The sequence below is a fragment of the Suillus clintonianus genome (genome assembly GCF_016758775.1).
Source record: "Suillus clintonianus strain FC179 chromosome Unknown DEU56scaffold_177, whole genome shotgun sequence".
Lineage (NCBI taxonomy): Eukaryota > Fungi > Basidiomycota > Agaricomycetes > Boletales > Suillaceae > Suillus > Suillus clintonianus.
In genome coordinates, this window is record NW_024539401.1 from 1 (window position 1) to 18,926 (window position 18,926).

Consider the following 18,926-nt stretch of genomic DNA (forward strand, 5'->3'; position numbering starts at 1 on the left):
CACAGTTCATTTCCCCGGTCCTGCTCCTATTCTGTTACCCCCATTTGTATAGTCCCCTTGTCCTAACCCCTATATGCCCGGTGTCATGCATGAAACGAAGATCATACATTGACATTCAATAGGATAAGGGTATACTAGTCCAAAAAGCTTTCGCTTTAGACTAATTACTCTATGTTGAGGCAAGAGAAGTAAAAAGTGGCAGAAAGCTCGCATTTCGTTTACTTCTGTTTACATTTATCTTTGTTGACTTTCTTGCTTCTGTTTTCTCTTGTTCTTTTTTTATTTGTGCACGTTATGTGAGCTTCAGCCACAATCTGAGCTTACATAACATGTAATTAACCCTAGGAGAAGTCATGTGACTCCAGAATTGAGTCATTTGATCTTGGACGATGTCACTCGATGTCATAACTCCACAATGATGTCATTTGATGTCATAGCTCCACAATGATATCATTCAGCTCCACTTTGCTCCACAAATGCTCCACACTGCTCCACAGTGATGTCATTTGCTGTCAAATGAGTCAGAATGAGTCATTTTCCTCCTTTGGTGTTCTTTCCACTTCAATTCTGCATTTTATGCTACAACTACCTTATTTCTTCTGAGATTTGTGTCTCTTTCTATTTTCTTGGTACTATACAGTTCCTGGGATATTTCCCACACCAAATGTATATAAGGAGGCTCAATTCTCTGAGGAGAAATGAGACACTCCCCATATTGGAGATTTCCCACTTCACATCTATCATCTGAAGTGCAGGCTGATACTGACAGCCTTACTACACTAAGATTTGATATAATCTTAGTCTTGTGTTATCTTTACTGTTGTTAGGGGCATTTAGTCACCCTAACCTTCTTTTCTAGTCCTTTGTTGGTCTAGAACTGCTGTTTCCTTGCTTTGATTAAGTCAGCAAGGATTTGTCTGGGAAAAGCTTAGTCAGCATCCCACACAACCCATATCTTTTGTCCAAGAGCTGTTTGGACAAAGAACTCTTCAGGAGAAATTCTTGCTCTGATTACGTCAGCAAGTATCTGTCTGGGAAAAGCTTAGTCAGCTTCCCAATCCCACACCACCAAGGACTTTTGCTCCATACCAAAGGTCCCTCGTTCATCAAAGGATCCACATACTTCAGCCAAGTGTTGTGTAGCGCATCCACTCGTATAATTGTCCAAGGACCATTCGGACAAATCATTCGTCAACGTAGTCTAGTCCATCTATTCTACGCAGTTCATCGTATCAGGCCTATCGTCTAGGTCTATCCTCCCATCCAAAACCGAACCCCATTCCAAGAACCAACGACAGACTGTATAGTCGAGCCTCCCACGAACGACACGTTATCAACCGAGAAAACTAGAAAATCCGTTGACCGTGTACTTGAGGAGTTGGCAACTCTTGTCTTATCAAAGTGTAGTTGTGGTGTCACTACATTTACACAAAAACATATAAGACCCTCAAGTAGTAAGACACCGGATCTGTTTGACAGTTAATATCCGACTTCATTCTCGATCATACCTCCTATGCCCGGATCCATTCGATACTTCATCTCTGTCTCTGTTCCTGTATTATTTTCCTTGCGCCTGTCAGTTTAACCTTTCCATATGTTCCTCGCGTTGACCCGGATCTCTGCTGACTCCGTCCCCGTCGCACATGTCCATAGTATATAATACCTTGTAAACTCGTAGTAGTTTCCAGAGTTCGAATATCACCTTAGATTATCCTCATTCCTGTTTCCTCGGACCCGGATCCATTTCCATGGACCCAGGGCCACTTCCCTGTCCAACCTCTGTGTCCTGGGATTGATTCCTCGGGCTATACTCTGCCTCTACCTTCGGGTAGTCTACCTCTGTTAGTTTCTACTCTGGACATTGTCTAGTGTAGTCTTACCTCTAGCTTCCACCTTTTCGGACTTCCTGTCCTTCTGTCCTCTCGGACTTCCTGTCCTCTCGGACATACTGTCCTTCTGTCCCCTCGGACTTCCTGTCTTTCCGTCCTTACACCTGTCTATTCTGTCCCCCACGTCCGCCGGACTAAAGCCCCTATTTCTCCGGGTGTACTAAGCCCCTATTGTCCGGCGGACTAATCCTCTTATGTCGGCCAGACTAACCCTCCTTACGTCGGCCGACGAACCCCCTTTATGTCGGCCGGACTAATCCTCTTATGTCAGCCGGACTAACCCTATGATCGGCCGGACTAACCCCCTGAACATCGGCCTGACTCTTCCTTGGGAAAGCCTACCAGACTTGTCCCCTTGAAGTCCACCGGGATTCATCATCCTCCCTCAGACTTTGTTTCTAGCCTTCGGAAATTAAGGGCACGTACTCGGGTAAGGGGCGCAGCACACGAGCTGAAGCCAAGCTCTTCAGATCCGCCCTTTGAGCACGGTCTTAACAATTACCGACTCCCTTGGATCGAGTACTGACTCCCTTGTACCGAGTTCCGACTCACTTGTATTGAGTACCAACTCCCGGGGGATCCAGTACCGACTCCCTGGGATCAAGTACCGACTCCCTTGTATCGGGTACCGGATTACTGACTCCCTTGGATCAAGTACTGACTCCCATGCATTGAGTCTCAACTCCCTTGTATCAGGTACCGGAGTACCGACTCCCTTGGATCGAGTACCAACTCCCTTGTACCGAGTTCCAACTCACTTGTATTGAGTACCGACTCCCGGGGATCCAGTACCGACTCCCTGGGATCAAGTACTGACTCCCTTGTATCGTGTACCAGATTACCGACTCCCTTGTACCGAGTACCAACTCCCTTGGATCAAGTACCGACTCCCTTGTACTGAGGACCAACTCCCTTGTACTGAGTCTCGACTCCCTTGTATTGGGTACCGGATTACCGACTCCCTTGGATCGAGTACCAACTCCCTTGTATCAAGTACCAAGTCTTGAGTTTGGGCTATCGAGTTCAGACTATCGAGTCTCGGCTACCAAGTATTGAGTATTGAGTCTCGACTACCAAGTCTCGAGTCCCAACTACCAAGTACTGAGTTTCGAGTATCGGGTATTGAGTACTGAGTCTCGACTACCATGTATCAAGTACCAACTCCCAACTACCATGTATTGAGTCCCAGCTACCAAGTACCAATTACCGAGTCTTGAGTTAAGACTATTGAGATTGGGCTATTGAGTATAGACTATTGAGTTCAGACTATTGTATCAGACTATTGAGTTAAGACTATCGAGTATAGACCATTGTATTCAACTACCGAGTCTCAACTTTGGGCCTCGAGCCTCAGGTCTCGGTACTCGGTACTCAGTACTTTGTCATTTGAGACTCAAAACTCGTAGAAACGTACAAGTTTCAAGTTTTTTATATGATATACATTTTTGTGGGTTTGGAGGTTGGAGTTTGGTAGTCCCGGGCTTCGGGTGTCGGGTGTAGTTTGATTTTCGGGCCTCGAGCCTCGGGTCTTGGGTCTCGGTGCTCGGTACTCAGTACTTGGTCATTCAAGATTCAAAACTCGTACATTTCTACGAGTTTCGAGTTTTTTATATGATATACATTTTTGCGAGTTTGGAGGTTGGAGTTTGGTAGTCCCGGGTCTCAGGCTTCGGCCTTCGGGCCTCGGGTCTCGGGTGTCGGTACTCGGTACTCAGTACTTGGTCATTCAAGACTCAAAACTCGTAGAAATGTACAAGTTTCGAGTTTTTTATATGATATACATTTTTGCGAGCTTGGAGGCCGGAGTGTCGTAGTCCCGGGTTCCAGGTGTCGGGTGTAGTTTGATTTTCGGGCCTCAGGTCTCGGGTCTCGGTACTTGGTCATTCGAGACTCGAAACTCGTACATTTCTACGAGTTTCGAGTTTTTTTACATAATATACATTTTTGCGAGTTTGGTTAGAGTTTGGTAGTCCCGGGTTTTGGGTGTCGGGTGTTGTTTGATTTTCGGGCTTCGGGCCTCGGGTCTCAGGTCCTCAGGTCTCGGTACTTGGTACTCAGTACTTGGTCATTCGAGACTCGAAACTTGTACATTTCTACAAGTTTCGAGTTTTTGATATGATACACATTTTTGCTACTTTGGAGGTTGGAGTTTGGTAGTCCCGGGGTTCAGGTGTCGGGTGTAGTTTGATTTTCGGGCTTCGGGCTTCGGATCTCGGGTCTTGGTACTTGGTACTTGGCCATTTGAGACTCGAAACTCATACATTTCTATGAGTTTCGAGTTTTTTACATTATATACATTTTTGTGAGTTTGGTTAGAGTTTGGTAGTTCCGGGTTTCGGGGATTCGGGTGCTGGGTGCTGGGTGTTGGGTGTTGGGTGTTGGGTGTTGGGTGTCGGGTCTCAGTACTCGTTACTCGGTGATTCAAGACGACAAAGATGTATATCATCTTATATTTGTATTTTCTTAACCCCACCCATGTATCTAATATTACCCGGCATTGGCCCACCTGTCTATGTAAATTCCCCACTTCGGCCCACCCATCTATCTAATATTTCCCTATGTCGGCCCACCCGTCTATCTAATGTTACCCCACGTCGGCCCACCCGTCTATCTAATATTTCCTTATGTCGGCCCACTCGTCTATCTAATATTTCCTTATGTCGGCCCACCCGTCTATCTAATATTTCCCCATGTCAACCTACCCATCTATCTGATATCCCCCTATGTCGGCCCACCCGTCTATCTAATAAATAATTCCCCTCACCCTTGGCCCACCCGTCTATCTAATAAATAATTCCCCTCACCCTCGGCCCACCTGTCTATCTAATAAATAACTTGCCTCACCCTCGGCCCACCCATGTATCTAATATTTCCTTACATCGGCCCACCGGTCTATATAATATTACCCCATGTTGGCCCACCGGTCTATCTAATATTTCCCCACATTGGCCCACCGGTCTATCTAATATACCCCTACATCGGCCCACCGGTCTATATAATAATATTTGTTATACATCTCTCCTCAGGTCTATTAATATATGTCAATCCTACTCTACATATTAATCATGGGCCCACCCATCTCCATCATAATATTTCTCCCGGCCCATCCGCCATCATTGATGATATATATCACATCAGCATAGATGGGCCCACCCGTCTCCATCGGAAATAATATTCCTCCCGGCCCACCCGTCAACATCGGGAATATACATAACATCGGCCCATGATCCGCTGGCCGTATTACACGGGATATTATGTAGGTCGGGTGACCCGTATAATACGGGATTTGTCACTGAAGGGGCTCATGTAACTTCCTACCTTCACCTGCACGTTGTCAACTCGTTTACCGTGGGACAACACTCGGAGAAATCCTGATGACGGGAAACCTAGTATTCTTGGATTTAAGGTTTATCCCACCGTCCAGGCCTTCACCCCATCACGAACTCTCGGCCTTTGCAAAGGTCCCGCTTTTGTGGGACTTATGGCACGCTCGATTGGGTCATCCCAGAGGCGAAGCTGTGAAACGTTTACATCATTTCTCCACTGGCGCTCAAGTCGACAAGACACTCCCACTCTGCACCTGTGAGCCGTGTATCATGTCGAAGCATCCCCACAAGCCGTATCCACCCTCTTCCACTCCTAAGGCCGCAAATATCCTCGACCTCATCCATTCCGACCTATGTGGTCCATTCCCAGTCGCTACCCCCCATGCCAAACACCATTTTGTCATTTTTCTCAACGATCACAGCAATCTGCTGAACCTCCAACTACTGGCTACCAAAGACCAGGCCTTGGAGGCATGGGAAATCATTCGCAAGCGCTAGGAGACACAATCTGGGCGGAAGGTCAAGGTATTTCGCTCTGACAATGGGGGTGAGTACATTGGGGCGCCCTTCTCAGCAGCCCTGACAGCTGCTGGCATCACACGGCAACTGTCAGCACCATACGCTCACCAGCAGAATGGCAAAGCAGAATGTGCCATCCGCATGATTGAAGGTCGTCTCTATGCCATGCTGGAAGCCGCAAACCTACCTCCTACCCTTTGGGGTGAAGCAGTGTTGACCTGCTGCTACCTCTGGAACCGCAGCAAATCAGTGTCCCTCCCCCCTGGCTTAACGCCCTATGAAGTGTTGAATGGCAGAAAGCCAGACTTGGGCCACCTATGAGTTTTTGGTGCCAAATGCTTTGCACGCATCCCCACTGAACTTCAGGCTAAGCTTGGACCACACTCGCGCCATGCAATCTTCGTTGGGTATCCAGAGGGGACTAAGGGTTATCGCCTTCGCAATCGTGACAACGGCACCTTCTTCGTAGCTCGTGATGTCGTCTTTGACGAAAATCTTCCTTCCATATCCACTCTTGACGACTCTGATTCCAATGTCGATGTTGAGAAGGCTCCCGTCCCCGCTCCCGCACCTGTTCCCACCCCCGCTGCCTCTGCCCCTTCCTCATTCTCGCCTCCTCCGGTTTCACCTGCACAACCTCGCCACTCAGCGCGTGCGCATATCCCTACCCCTGCTGGCCAGGCTTACCAGGATGACCGCATGGCCTCGCGCGCACGCCTAATGGCCCTTCGCGATGCTTGTTGGAGCAGGGGACCCCTAGGTAGAGGACAAGGATCAGCGGAGGTTTAGCGGAGATTGGAACTGAGTCAGCGGAAGAAGCGTACAACTAGGATCTCGGATGTAGTAGCAGAACAACTCCTGGAACCAAGACTCAGCTAGAGCAGGGCAGAGTAGCCCACTCCAACTGGTGAACAGAGAGAGTTCGTCCCGACCAAGAATTGCCTTGGTCCATCCCCTAGAGCCCAGAGTCCAACCAAGCCCATAGCCATAGTACCCAAGCCCGAAGTATAGTAATAGAGAACACGTGTATGAAGCCCAGAGCAGAACAAAAGAACATTCGAGCCTATAGCGTCATCAACCTCGAGGACGACACATTGCAAAGCATAGCCTCTCTATTCTCATATAAGAAAGCCAATACTAACGAAAAATTTCACATAGCCAAACTGCCTCCAAGAAAGATAGCCCATCCCAGAGGCCCAGACGGCCGGTTCTTTAAAAGAACCACAGAAACCGTAGATCCATTCAATTTCACATCGGAGGAATCGTCCCCACTCGACACCCCGGAAATCAGAGAACGGGCGTTAGAGCAAGATCCGTCGCTATCGGAACAGGAAGTTAACCAACAATTAGCAGACGACGAGGACGCAGATTCCCTCCAAGGCGCACCAGAACCAGATACAGTCATTCCATTCCAATTCCCAGCTCTAGACCCACCGAAAGCACCAGCAATAACAGCAAAGCCACATATCCAACAGAACCTCACCGCAACACCGAAAGAAACCAGCGTAGTGCAAACAGTAGCTACTTCGAATAAAACCAGCACAAACCCCATCAGAATGGCAGGAATGCCAGAGCCGTCGATCTTTTACGGCCGAGACGATGAAAACCCGCAGAACTTCTTCAAGAGTGTGGAACGCTACATATACCTCAATCGGGTATCAGACGATGCTACCAAGGTCATAATTTTCAGTACCTTCATATCGGCGGGCTCAGAGGCCGACATATGGTGGTCAACGTTAGACACCGCTAAGAAAGTCACGCTGGATCTCGTGAAAGCGGTGTTCGAAGTACAGTGGCCAGCAACAGTGATCGCGAAGAAGTCCAAGCTGGAATATCAAAAGGAGTTACTAGTGTTAAGGCTGAAAGAAGAGGAAGTAGGCGAAAGGATTACAGCGGCGGGAGTATCGACGTGGTCACATCTGCACTACCATAGTCGACTCCAGAAGCTGGTACAAGACGCAGGCGTCGCCAACGCACCGGTATTCATACATCAAGTTCGAGAAGCGCTGCCAAGGGTCATTAGGGACTTGACGTCGCCAGCACCAAACGACTGGGTAGCGTTCCTAGACGAAATCAAGAACGCGGACATCAATATCATCCAAGACAAAGCGCGAAGAGAGAAGGAAAAGAGAGACACAGAGAAAGCCCAGAATGCTCGGATTGCTCGACTCGAGAGCAAACAACCAGATCCAATGGAGATTTTGCATCTGCAAATGCAACAGACGTCGATTGGAACGGTCGCAAGTCCAACCGCACCCATCATTCCACAACAAAGAATTACAGCTACACCCTCATACCAGAACACACCAGCGATAGCCCAACGATCAGGACGATATGTAGCCGCGAATCAACCAACGACGACTCCACAAAGACCACGCGCTCAACCACCAACCCCAGAAGAGCAAGACGCCATGAGAGCGCGCGTCGGTGAATGGACGCATCAACCAGACATGCCGACAGGACAAGCAACTTACGAGGACCAGATTAGACAATGGGGAGCAAAGTGGGGAGTAGGAGCTCGGTGCACAGAGAGCACACCATACCCATTAACCCCCGGCACCGCACACATATGCTCTGGAGAGTGTTTTCGTTGCGGAACGCACGGACACATTGGGCCAGCATGTCAGATCCCACCAGATGGCCAATTGCCGCAAAGCGAGTCCATATGGCGCAGTCACTGTACCCGCATTCTGGGAACGTTCAATTGCGGCACCGCACCGCAAATTAACTATGTGATCGACAACACATATGCCGCACAAGCTTGGGAGCAGGGAAATGGGGAAGGGTTGTCGACGTAGAGGACCATACGACAACCCACACATGGACCACACCTCAGATAGACAGACACCCAGTCCTCGCACGTACGGAAGACACGTGCGAGGACAAGCCCACTCAACTTCCTACCGAACGTAGAAGTCACGCAGACAGTCTTGCTGTAACATTGCATAATATGCACAATGACATCGTTGACCTATATTCAGCGGAAGTAGAGGAATCGAGAAAGAATAACTGCCTACCATTCATGCAGTACATCTCACTCGCAGGACCACAAGGAGAAATCGTGCGAGTAAAGGCGCTCTTCGACGAAGGAGCAATGATTAGCGCCATGTGCTCCACAGTCTTCGACAAAATCAAGCATAGATTGGGGAACTGGACACCATCCACACGGCGCTTACGAATGGCAAACGGCGCTATAGTACCATCACAGGCAATCTGGCACGGGGAAATCAGCATCAAAGAGATACGAACGAAAGGCGAGTTCGAAGTCTTCAGTAGCACGGGCGGATGGGACTTTCTATTCGGCAAGCCTCTATTACGCGCGTTCAGAGCGGTCCACGACTATGAATTGGACAGAGTACAGATTACTGGTGAAGGAGGCACGAAAGTCATCCACAACCTCCTGGACATGCAATCGAAGACAAAGGAAGACGAACACATGAGGAGTGTAGACATAGTAGAAGCAAAAGATCACATCCAGAGAGCTACGATGAAGAATGAGAGGAACACGAAGGCACTAGCACGACGCAAGACTCACAACAGACAACGAAGACCAATAGGAAGGCAAAGTACAAAGCAAAAAATACTAACGCAAGCAGTTCGCAAGTCAATTTTACAGATAGCAAGAATCAAACGCGCGAAGCGAGAAGACGGCAAGAGAACCCCAACAATTGAAGACCCGCAAACAAGCACAACAGCGACAATCCCAGACATACCCATTTGCATCCTAACGGAAGAGGGTGATATTGCAGAAGAATCCGTCAATGACATACTGCAAGGACTACCAGCAGGATTCCTTACCGATAGCGCAGCCATATTCACCAGACTCACCGACCCGCATAATCCCAAGCGCGCAGCGTACATCGTCAAACAGGTACAGTATGGAAACGAGCTAATGGCGAACGAACGACAAAAGGTAGAGGAGTTGGTACACTCGTATGCTGATATATTTGCAGGCTCACTCTCAGAGGTAATACCGGTACCAGGAGCACAACATAAGCTCCACATACCGGACGGCACAGTATTCAACTTAAGAGTTCACCAATGTGCACTAACACCCCCACAGATACAGTTTTTCCATGGGAAAATCGATGAGATGTTGGCAGCAGACATCATTGAACGAGCCCCACCCGAACTCGTCAAATGTGCGGAAACCACAGTCCTGGCGAAGAAAGCGCACGAACAAGGCGGTATGACCCTCGAAGAATTAAGGCAGAAAGTCAACCAACAATGCGAGCAGCAAGGACAACCCCCGGCGTTTACGATACCTGAACGGGAAACCGTAGAAACAATCCAACCGCCAGAACACGAGGGTCCGCAAAAGTGGAGAATCTGTCAAAATTTCAACGAAGTCAACAAACACACCGTAATCGCGCCAATGCCACAGGGGGACATACGAGCTAAACAACAAAGGTTAAGTGGTCATAAATTCGTTTCTGTATTTGATTTTGCAGCAGGATTTTACGCGGTACAAGTACCAGAAGAGTCGCGACCTTACACGGCATTTTATGTTGAAGGACGAGGATGGTTCTGGTACAAGAGAATGCCCATGGGACTTACGGGCGCACCCTCGACGTTCGCCGATATGACAGCAACACACTTACACGACCTTATAGCAGATGGGACCATAGAACTGTTCGTAGACAACGGAGCGTGTGCAGCGGACTCATTCGAGGAAATGATGGAAAAGCTAGAAAGGGTCTTCAAACGATGTCGAGAGCGAAAGCTCTCACTTTCACCATCTAAATGCTGTTTATTCATGTCTGAAACTACATTCGCAGGTGCAACAATTGGGCCCTTAGGCGTACAACCGGATCTCGAGAAGCTAATGGCAATAGTAAACTGGGAGCAGCCAGTGGATGCACTCAATTTGGAGTCATTCCTGGGATTAACTAGTCACTTCAGAGACCTCGTCCAAGGATATGCGAAAAGGGAAGGTCCGCTACGGAATCTCATCAAAGGAGCACCCCTCGCACACCCGTACTCGAAGAACACCTACTGGCGCATTCTACGAGAATTCAAGTTAGCAGAACGTTGGACGACAGAACATACCAAGGCCTTTCTGGACCTCAAGGCGGCGCTCATGTCCAGACCCATCCTGCAAGCGCCTCGATACGATGGATCAGCGTTCATCGTCACTTCAGATGGCTGCCAGGAAGGATTAGCAGCGGTTCTATCGCAAAGGGTACGTACCAAGAAACAATCGGGCAAATGGGCTGAATGTCTTCTGCCAATCGCCTTCGCGTCGAAACGCACATCAACCTCGGAACAAAACTACAAACCCTTCTTGTTAGAATTCGCAGCCTTGAAATTCGCATTGGACAAGTTCGCAGACGTAATCTGGGGATTTCCCGTTGAGATCGAAATGGATTGCCAAGCATTGAGGGATGTGTTGATCAACAATCGACTCAACGCAGCGCATGCTCGCTGGAGAGACGGGATATTAGCGCACAATATAATAGATGTAAGACACGTACCGGGGAAGCTAAACATCATTGCAGATGGATTAAGCAGACAATGGGAAGGTCAGCCGAGGAACACAGGACTCGATGACGACAGTAGCTGGACGGTAAGTGAAGACTGGGAAGCAAACACCGGTCTAGTCAATGACATACAGCTAACGACTATAGAAAACACTCACGAGGTAAGCAGCATGTTGGAACGCTTCGCTAACGAGCCTATCTTCCTAGAAGTCATCGAATCAATGTTGAAACTAGATGCGGCGAAGTCGCTACGGGATTGCAAGCGAGCTCAACACAGAACGTCGCAGTTTCTAATAGAGAACGGCAAACTATGGCGGTTGAGAGGAGGCACGACAGTAAGAGCAAGAGATAGGGTAGAGTGCGTCACGCAAACAGAAGCACGAACCTTAGCGGCCCAACAACACAGCGACGGAGGCCATTGGGGCAGAGATGCCATCAAAATCGCGCTTATGGACCGCATCTTCAGCCCGAAACTCGATGCGTCAATCATGGCAGCAATAAGCGAATGCGCTAAGTGCAAAAACTTTGGCTCACCACATTTGCACTCACTATTGGAACCCATTACCCGCAGACACCCGTTCGAGTTGCTCGTGGGTGATTACCTTACACTCCCAAAAGCAAAAGGATACCACACGCTAGGCGTGTATCTCGATACCTTTTCCCAGCATGTATGGGTCTTCAAGTATAAAACCGCAGGAACCGCCAAATCAACGATCGACAGCCTATCACAGATCTTCCGAAACTTCACGCCATCAGAAACATTCATGAGCGACGGAGGACGACACTTTGACAATGCAGACGTACACAATTTCTGCTCGAAATGGTCATGTAAGACGCATGTCATTGCGGCTTACTCCCCATAGATCAATGGGCTGGTGGAGGGAGCCAACAAGATCTTACTGCATGTCTTGAAACGACTGTGCGCTCCAGATCTGGGTGAGGACAATTATAATAATATCACATGGAATAATCTACCGGATAGCTGGCCAAATCATTTAGACGAGGCGGTCAACGCACTTAATCACCGAATCTTACCGGCACTGGGATTCTCACCAAAGGAACTCTTGCTAGGACAGGTCGTAAACACCCCGCGCACAAATATCGTAGATAGCACATCGGTGCTGCGCTCCTCAGACGTCAGTGCCCACATGGCCTATGTGGCACAGCAACAGATAGACGGGTACGACGCCATCATACGTCACGCAGTGAAGAGGAAGAAGGCATTCGACAAGCGAGTACTGGCACGGTCCCCAAGGGAAGTAATATTTTCAGCGGGACAACTGGTTCAATTTTATTTTAGCAGCCTAAATACGACATTCGAAGCCAAGCGGAAACTCCTACCAAGATGGTCTCCGCCATGTCGAGTCACAGAACAATTGCGGAATTCATACCATCTAGAAACACTAGCGGGAGAGCCCATGGCTGGGGAGTACCACGCACGAAGGTTGAGAGCCTTTATACCAAGAGAAGGCACGAGGCTCACTGAAGAACAACAGGAACGTGAAGAAAGAAGCGCCAACCAACGCGAGGATGAAGAAACAAGGGAGGAGGGACAGATAGCCGAACGAGAAGAAGGGAACAAATCTAGTAAAGACGATGAAGATAGGAATGATGAAGAAGAGGACAGAATAGAGGAGGGCGACAAGGACGCCGCCGTTTTTAGAGGGGGGCACGTGGAGCAGGGGACCCCTAGGTAGAGGACAAGGATCAGCGGAGGTTTAGCGGAGATTGGAGCTGAGTCAGCGGAAGAAGCGTACAACTAGGATCTCGGATGTAGTAGCAGAACAACTCCTGGAACCAAGACTCAGCTAGAGCAGGGCAGAGTAGCCCACTCCATCGTGCAGCACGGAACGTTCAACCTACCTTGGCTGGGGGGGTGAATAACGATGACGAGGCAGCTACAGACATCACCGACGTAGAACCAAACACGGATGTCACAGACATCATGGCCAACACCTGCATCGAGGAGCAGGCGCATATCGCAATTCGCAGCAACTGAAAACGGAACCCAGAAAGTGACGACTACGACATGTCGATTCCTCCCGCAACGTACAAAGAAGCGATGAGACGATCCGACCACGCACATTGGTATGCCGCCATGAAGACGGAGCTAGAGACGATGAAGGAGATGAGCGTGTATAAGCTGACGAGGTTACCAGAGGGGAGGAAAGCAATAGGAAATCACTGGGTGCTAGAGTTTAAGGAGGATAATAAAGGAGGTCCCATCTACAAAGCACGCTTGGTCGCGCAAGGCTTCTCCCAGGTCCCGGGTGTCAATTACGGCGCCACCTTCGCTCCAGTCATCAAAACAGCCTCGGTACACTTTATCGCAGCACTCGCTTGTCGCAACAACTGGGAACTCGATACCTTCGACGCTCGTCGTGCGTTCTTATGGGGCGTCTTGAAAGAAGAGATTTTCATGTGCCAACCAAAAGGTTTTGAGGAGGGTGATTGGGCTCTACTCGTCTGGCTAATGCTCCGCACCATCTACGGATTAAAACAATCCGCGATGGAGTGGTACGAGCAAGTAAGGGCGGTGATGACTGAACTAGGATTCACTCGCTGTGCTATTGACCACGCCGTGTTCATTTATGACAAGACCAGCAGCTCCACCGGACACATTGTCTGCATCGTCGGATGGCATGTAGACGACAGCATGGGGACCTCCAACTCCAAACCATTCCTTCACTACATCAAAGAACGCATCACACAGCGTTTCGGGATCAAGGACCTGGGGCCCATTCAGAAATTCCTCGGTATTCAATTCAAGCATCATCGCTCCACCCGAGACTTATGGATGCATCAGGGGGAATACATAGCCTATCTACTCGACGAATACGACCTCACTGACTGCAATCCGGTACAGCTTCCTCTCGACCCCAAACATCCCTTCGGCCCAGATACCACAACTTATGACGACATCCCGAACCTTCAAACACGTTATCGCAAGATAGTCGGGGAACTCCTGTACCTCGCCGTTTGCACTCATGCGGACATCTGTTTTGCAGTGAACACCCTCGCTCAGCACTGTGCCTCACCTTCCCCTCGTTTCTATGCAGCCGCCAAGCGTCTTCTTCGCTACCTCAGCGGAACACTGAATCTACACTCTCACTTCGGGGGTGATCGAGCTGATGAAGGGTTACATGGCTATTGTGACGCAGATTGGGCGAGCTCACCAGATGACCGCCTATCTATTTCAGGGTACACGTGGTTCTTTGCTGGAGGCCTTATTGCGCATGTGTCGAAGAAGCAGACAACGCATGCTCTCTCCTCGACCAAAGCAGAATACATGGCTGTAACACACGCTCTGCAGGAGGGCATTTGGCTGAAGCTCCTGTTCACCGAACTCCACGTCTCATACACACTCCCCATCATCCTCTACATGGACAACACCGGCGCCATAGCCCTGTCGAAGGAGGCGAAAAACCATATATGTTCCAAACATATCAACATCCACTTTCACTTCATCCGCGAGTATATCGAAAACAGCTTCTTCCTTCCCAACTGGTTACTGTCCCATCGTAATGTTGCAGACATTCTGACAAAGGCTTTACCGTGCCCACTGTTCATCAAGCACGTTGCGGGACTACAGCTAGAGACACGCGAGTAGCATCTCGGTGAGGGGGTGTGTTGGCACTCACATTACCATTCTTGTTCGTACCGTTATCTTGCACCTTTGATACTCATCTTCTCGACTTCTTGCACACATGGTCCCTTCCGCACGTTAATCCTCCGGAATCATTACATAATCGTTACCATTCGTATTTGTGTAGCGTTGCGCCCTCGATCACCTCAGTACTGTTTCTAACACTACTGAGGTATGTAGTACTTCATATATCTTGGTCTCTCTCGTATTGACGTACTCTAGTTCCTCGTTAGGTACATATCAATGCTAGTACTGTTTCTAACACTACTGAGTTCCTCGTTAGTGTACAATCATCAGGATAGACAGTGAACACGAGCAAATCTACCAACTTGATAGACCCAAGGGAAGAGGATCTAGAGGCGTTACTTCAGTTCTATGATAATTCTGTGTAAGTTAGATCTACCACTGTGCTGTGCTTAGGGATTAGCATGGGTATATGACACCCACGTGGGTTGTGGGTGTGGGTATGTTGTGGGTGTGGGTTTAGTAAGCAGACATATATTTTACCAACTCCGAAGACATCCAAATAGTATTGCAAACTCTAACTCTAAACTCTAAATCACGAACACATACTGTCATGCAGCCAAGCCCCTTCCATTCTGCCACTAAACGGATTACCAAACTAACTGGGAAAGCCAAGGCTGCACTTGACGAGAAGCTCGAGGCCAAATCAAAAAGAGAAAGAATGATGACAGTGCCAGTGTGGACAGCACACGGCCAAAGAAGGTAAAAGCAACCCAACATCACGGTAAGAACATTAAAGAAGCACCACCTAAAGACCCAGCCCAAAGACGGCACACAGTGGTCTACTCCGACGATGACAAACTATTACATAACACGGTTGCGGCACCTGGAAACCTGCTGGTCCGCACGGAAACAGAGGACTCGGAAGAGTTGCAAAACGAGGCCATTGTTATCAGTGAAGATGAGGATAATGCTAGAGAACAGATGAGCACGGACGACGAGGCTGAGACCCCTGAGGATGAACTCAGTAAGCATACAAGTATGAAGACTAAACACCAAGCTAAACATCAGTGTCACAGAGCGGCTGATGAAGGACTGGACGTCACCAATTTATGCATTTTTCGATCCTACACCAACAATCGAGACCAAGGGAGATCGATGTGCACATAGTTTCAAGTGCATGGCGAAGGGATGCCATGTCAAGATATGGCGCTTCCTCGACAAGAAAGACGCCCGATCCACCGGCAATATGTGCAAGCACATCAAGATTTGCTGGGGAGATGAAGTACTGCGGGCAGCAGATGAAGCGAGGAATGCTGAAGAAGCACGTATGAAGATAGTTGGGAACTTCCTGCAAAATGGTTCAATTACGACTGCGTTTGAACACAAAGGTCAAGGCAAAGTGACTTACTCGCATCGACAGCATACACGGACTGAGACGAAGTAAGATAGTCTTCGATGTAGATTTTGAGGCTGATGTTTCGCTCAGAGCCGAGATTGTACGTTGGGTCAGCGAAAATCTGTGGCCATTCGAAATTGTCAAGGACCAGGGCTTTCAGTTGCTAATGAAAACTGGAAGACCGGAATACTACATACCATCTCCCTCCACAGTCTCGCGGGATGCCAGACTCGTCTTCACCAAAACAAGGCAACAAATAGCTAAAAAAAAAAATGTCGAGAGTACATTAATCAAATGCACACTGGAAGCAACTGACACACATACCAGGAATATGACGGCAAACTCAACTTTTCAACTGACGGCTGGACGTCTCCAAACCACCGTGCATATGTTGCATTGTTGATGCATCTGGAACATAAGGGAATCCCGCTATGCATCCCATTAGACATTGTGGAGGTCCCAAAAGTGCGTGTACTCACTGTACGAAGTTTAACAACTGGTCTGACCAACCACAACTAGTCCCATACCGGCGAGGAGTTGGCAGCTGCCTTTGAAGGTATACTGGAAGATTTTGGTATAACAGAAAAGGTTAGCACCAAATCATAATGCAAGCTCCACGCGACTCACCGAAATGCAGATTCTCTGCGTAACATGCGATAACACGTCCAATAACACTGCAATGCTTGAGGAGCTTGAAATGAACCTTCTGGATTTTGGTGGAACTGCAGCTCACACGCGCTGCTTCCTCCACGTGGTTAATCTTGTAGCGAAATCGCTGATTAGAGAATTTGACATCTTGAAGAAAGATAAAGAAGCGCTGCAGCATGACGAGGATGCCGCGATGGATGAAGATGAGCGTCTCGCTCAAGAACTCAAAGGCTTGAGTAGAGATGTTGAGGTGGAAGAGGGTGAGGATGATAACGTTGAAGACTTGTTGACGAGATCGCACTGTTGACCGAACGTGAATGCAAGATGTTGCAACACAGCATTCGTCCGGTTAGATTGGTCCTCATAAAGGTAAGTTACTAAGTACATTGCAAAAGATCCAATCACTTACCTTGATTGATGCCTCATGCAGCTCCGCAAGCTGTCCAACAAAGTAATCCACTCGACAACCAAGCTTCTCCCTGCTTGGCACAGTATACTTGAAGGACAGCGCTTGCCAGTGACCAATATTCCCCGAGACGTTGCAACACGTTGGAATTCGACTTTTGACATGCTTGAGTACGCATCCATCCATCGGGCAGCAGTGGACACAATGACCCAGCGCAGAGACTTGCGAGACTTGGAGCTGATGGACTATGAGTGGCAGATTGTTTGTCAGCTGCGGGATGTGCTGAAGGTGCATGGAGTATTAGTATTTGTAAGCAATGTACACGCTGAAACCTGAAACTTACCCCTTACCCCAGATTCTGAAAGACGCCACCATGTTTTTTCACGCGCTGTCCCCAATCTTGCCACTGTAATACCAGCCATGGATTTAATAGACGAAAAACTAACTACATACTCTCTTGACGACAAATACCTTCCTGCAATCCGCGCTGCTGTGGGACTGGCCAAAAAGACTTTAAATCGCTACTATCAATTGACGGATCACTCTGACGTGTACCGCATTGCAATGAGTAAGTCAATTGCTACTACTATTCATTTTCTAACCTTTGTCTTCACAATAGTTCTTCACCCACGTCATAAACTTGTGTATTTCAAGGCGGCGAATTGGGAGAATGAGTGGATTGATGCTGCCGAGAAGCTGCTGAGGGATGAGTTCAAGCGGTCGTACTCAGACTCCTACCTGGTTGAATCCGACAAAGACAGCACGGTCATTCCATCAGCCGCATCAGTGAGTTTTGTTCTGTCTCCCATCCATGTGCTGTACTAATGCAAATATCAGGACAACATGTTTGATAACATGCCAGCCCTCGCTGCCCCAAAAAATTCCGACCTTGGTAGCGAAATTGACCGATACCTCAAAGCAGGCATTGAAGATGTACCCAACGCCCTTGCTTGGTGGCACGACCGGCGCACGTTATATCCTCACCTGTCTCGTATGGCTTTAGATTACCTCACTATACCTGGTACATGCAGCTTTCTCACTCGTTTCGAATGATTTCTAACATTGATCACAGCTACTTCAGTGGATGTTGAACGGCTCTTCAGCCGTGGCCGCCTCGTCCTGTCGCATGTCTGTTCTCGCTTAAATGTGCAGTCCACTCACGCCCTCTTGTGCTTGAGTTACTGGAGCCGGCTTGGTCTGGTGAAGAACGAAGACGTTTTAGCTGTTAGCAACCTCGCGGATGTTGTAGGTGACAAGGAGCTAGAACTTGAGGAAGGATGGGACCAAATACATTTAGAGTAGCTACAATTGCTGTTTTCATAGTACTAATTCAATGACACCCGCGGGTATACCCTCCATGGGTACGGGTATGGGTGTCTATCTTCGGTACCCACGTGAAAACCCACACCCTTGGTACGGGTGTGGGTATATTGATGGGTGTGGGTGCGGGTGTCAATGCATATACCCCGGGGTATACCCATGCTAATCCCTAGCTGTGCTTGATGTGAGCTCAGTAATTATTATGCAGTGCTTGTGCAGTGCGCATTGCGGTGATATACAATTTTCCAGCCTTGCGATCCTCATCCGCACGACAACAGTCTTGGGATCTGAGTATGGGCTGTAAAATTGCTCACAGATGACTGGCCATC

General features: G+C 48.6%; 2 protein-coding genes across 2 annotated transcripts; one reads left to right on the forward strand and one right to left on the reverse strand.

Moving 5' to 3' along the window:
• Positions 1-2,355: 2,355 nt before the first annotated feature.
• Positions 2,356-3,036, reverse strand: DEU56DRAFT_761922 (uncharacterized protein; the record flags this gene model as incomplete). Its single annotated transcript, XM_041350603.1, has 3 exons — positions 2,356-2,625; positions 2,648-2,872; positions 2,992-3,036. The coding sequence occupies 3 exons, from the start codon at positions 3,034-3,036 to the stop codon at positions 2,356-2,358; spliced, it is 540 nt and encodes a 179-aa protein (XP_041201315.1).
• A 3,726-nt stretch (positions 3,037-6,762) lies between these two features.
• Positions 6,763-8,532, forward strand: DEU56DRAFT_919683 (uncharacterized protein; the record flags this gene model as incomplete). The annotated part of the gene is made up of 1 exon (XM_041358312.1): positions 6,763-8,532. One exon carries the CDS (start codon positions 6,763-6,765, stop codon positions 8,530-8,532), a length of 1,770 nt encoding a protein of 589 aa, XP_041201316.1.
• Positions 8,533-18,926: the final 10,394 nt, after the last annotated feature.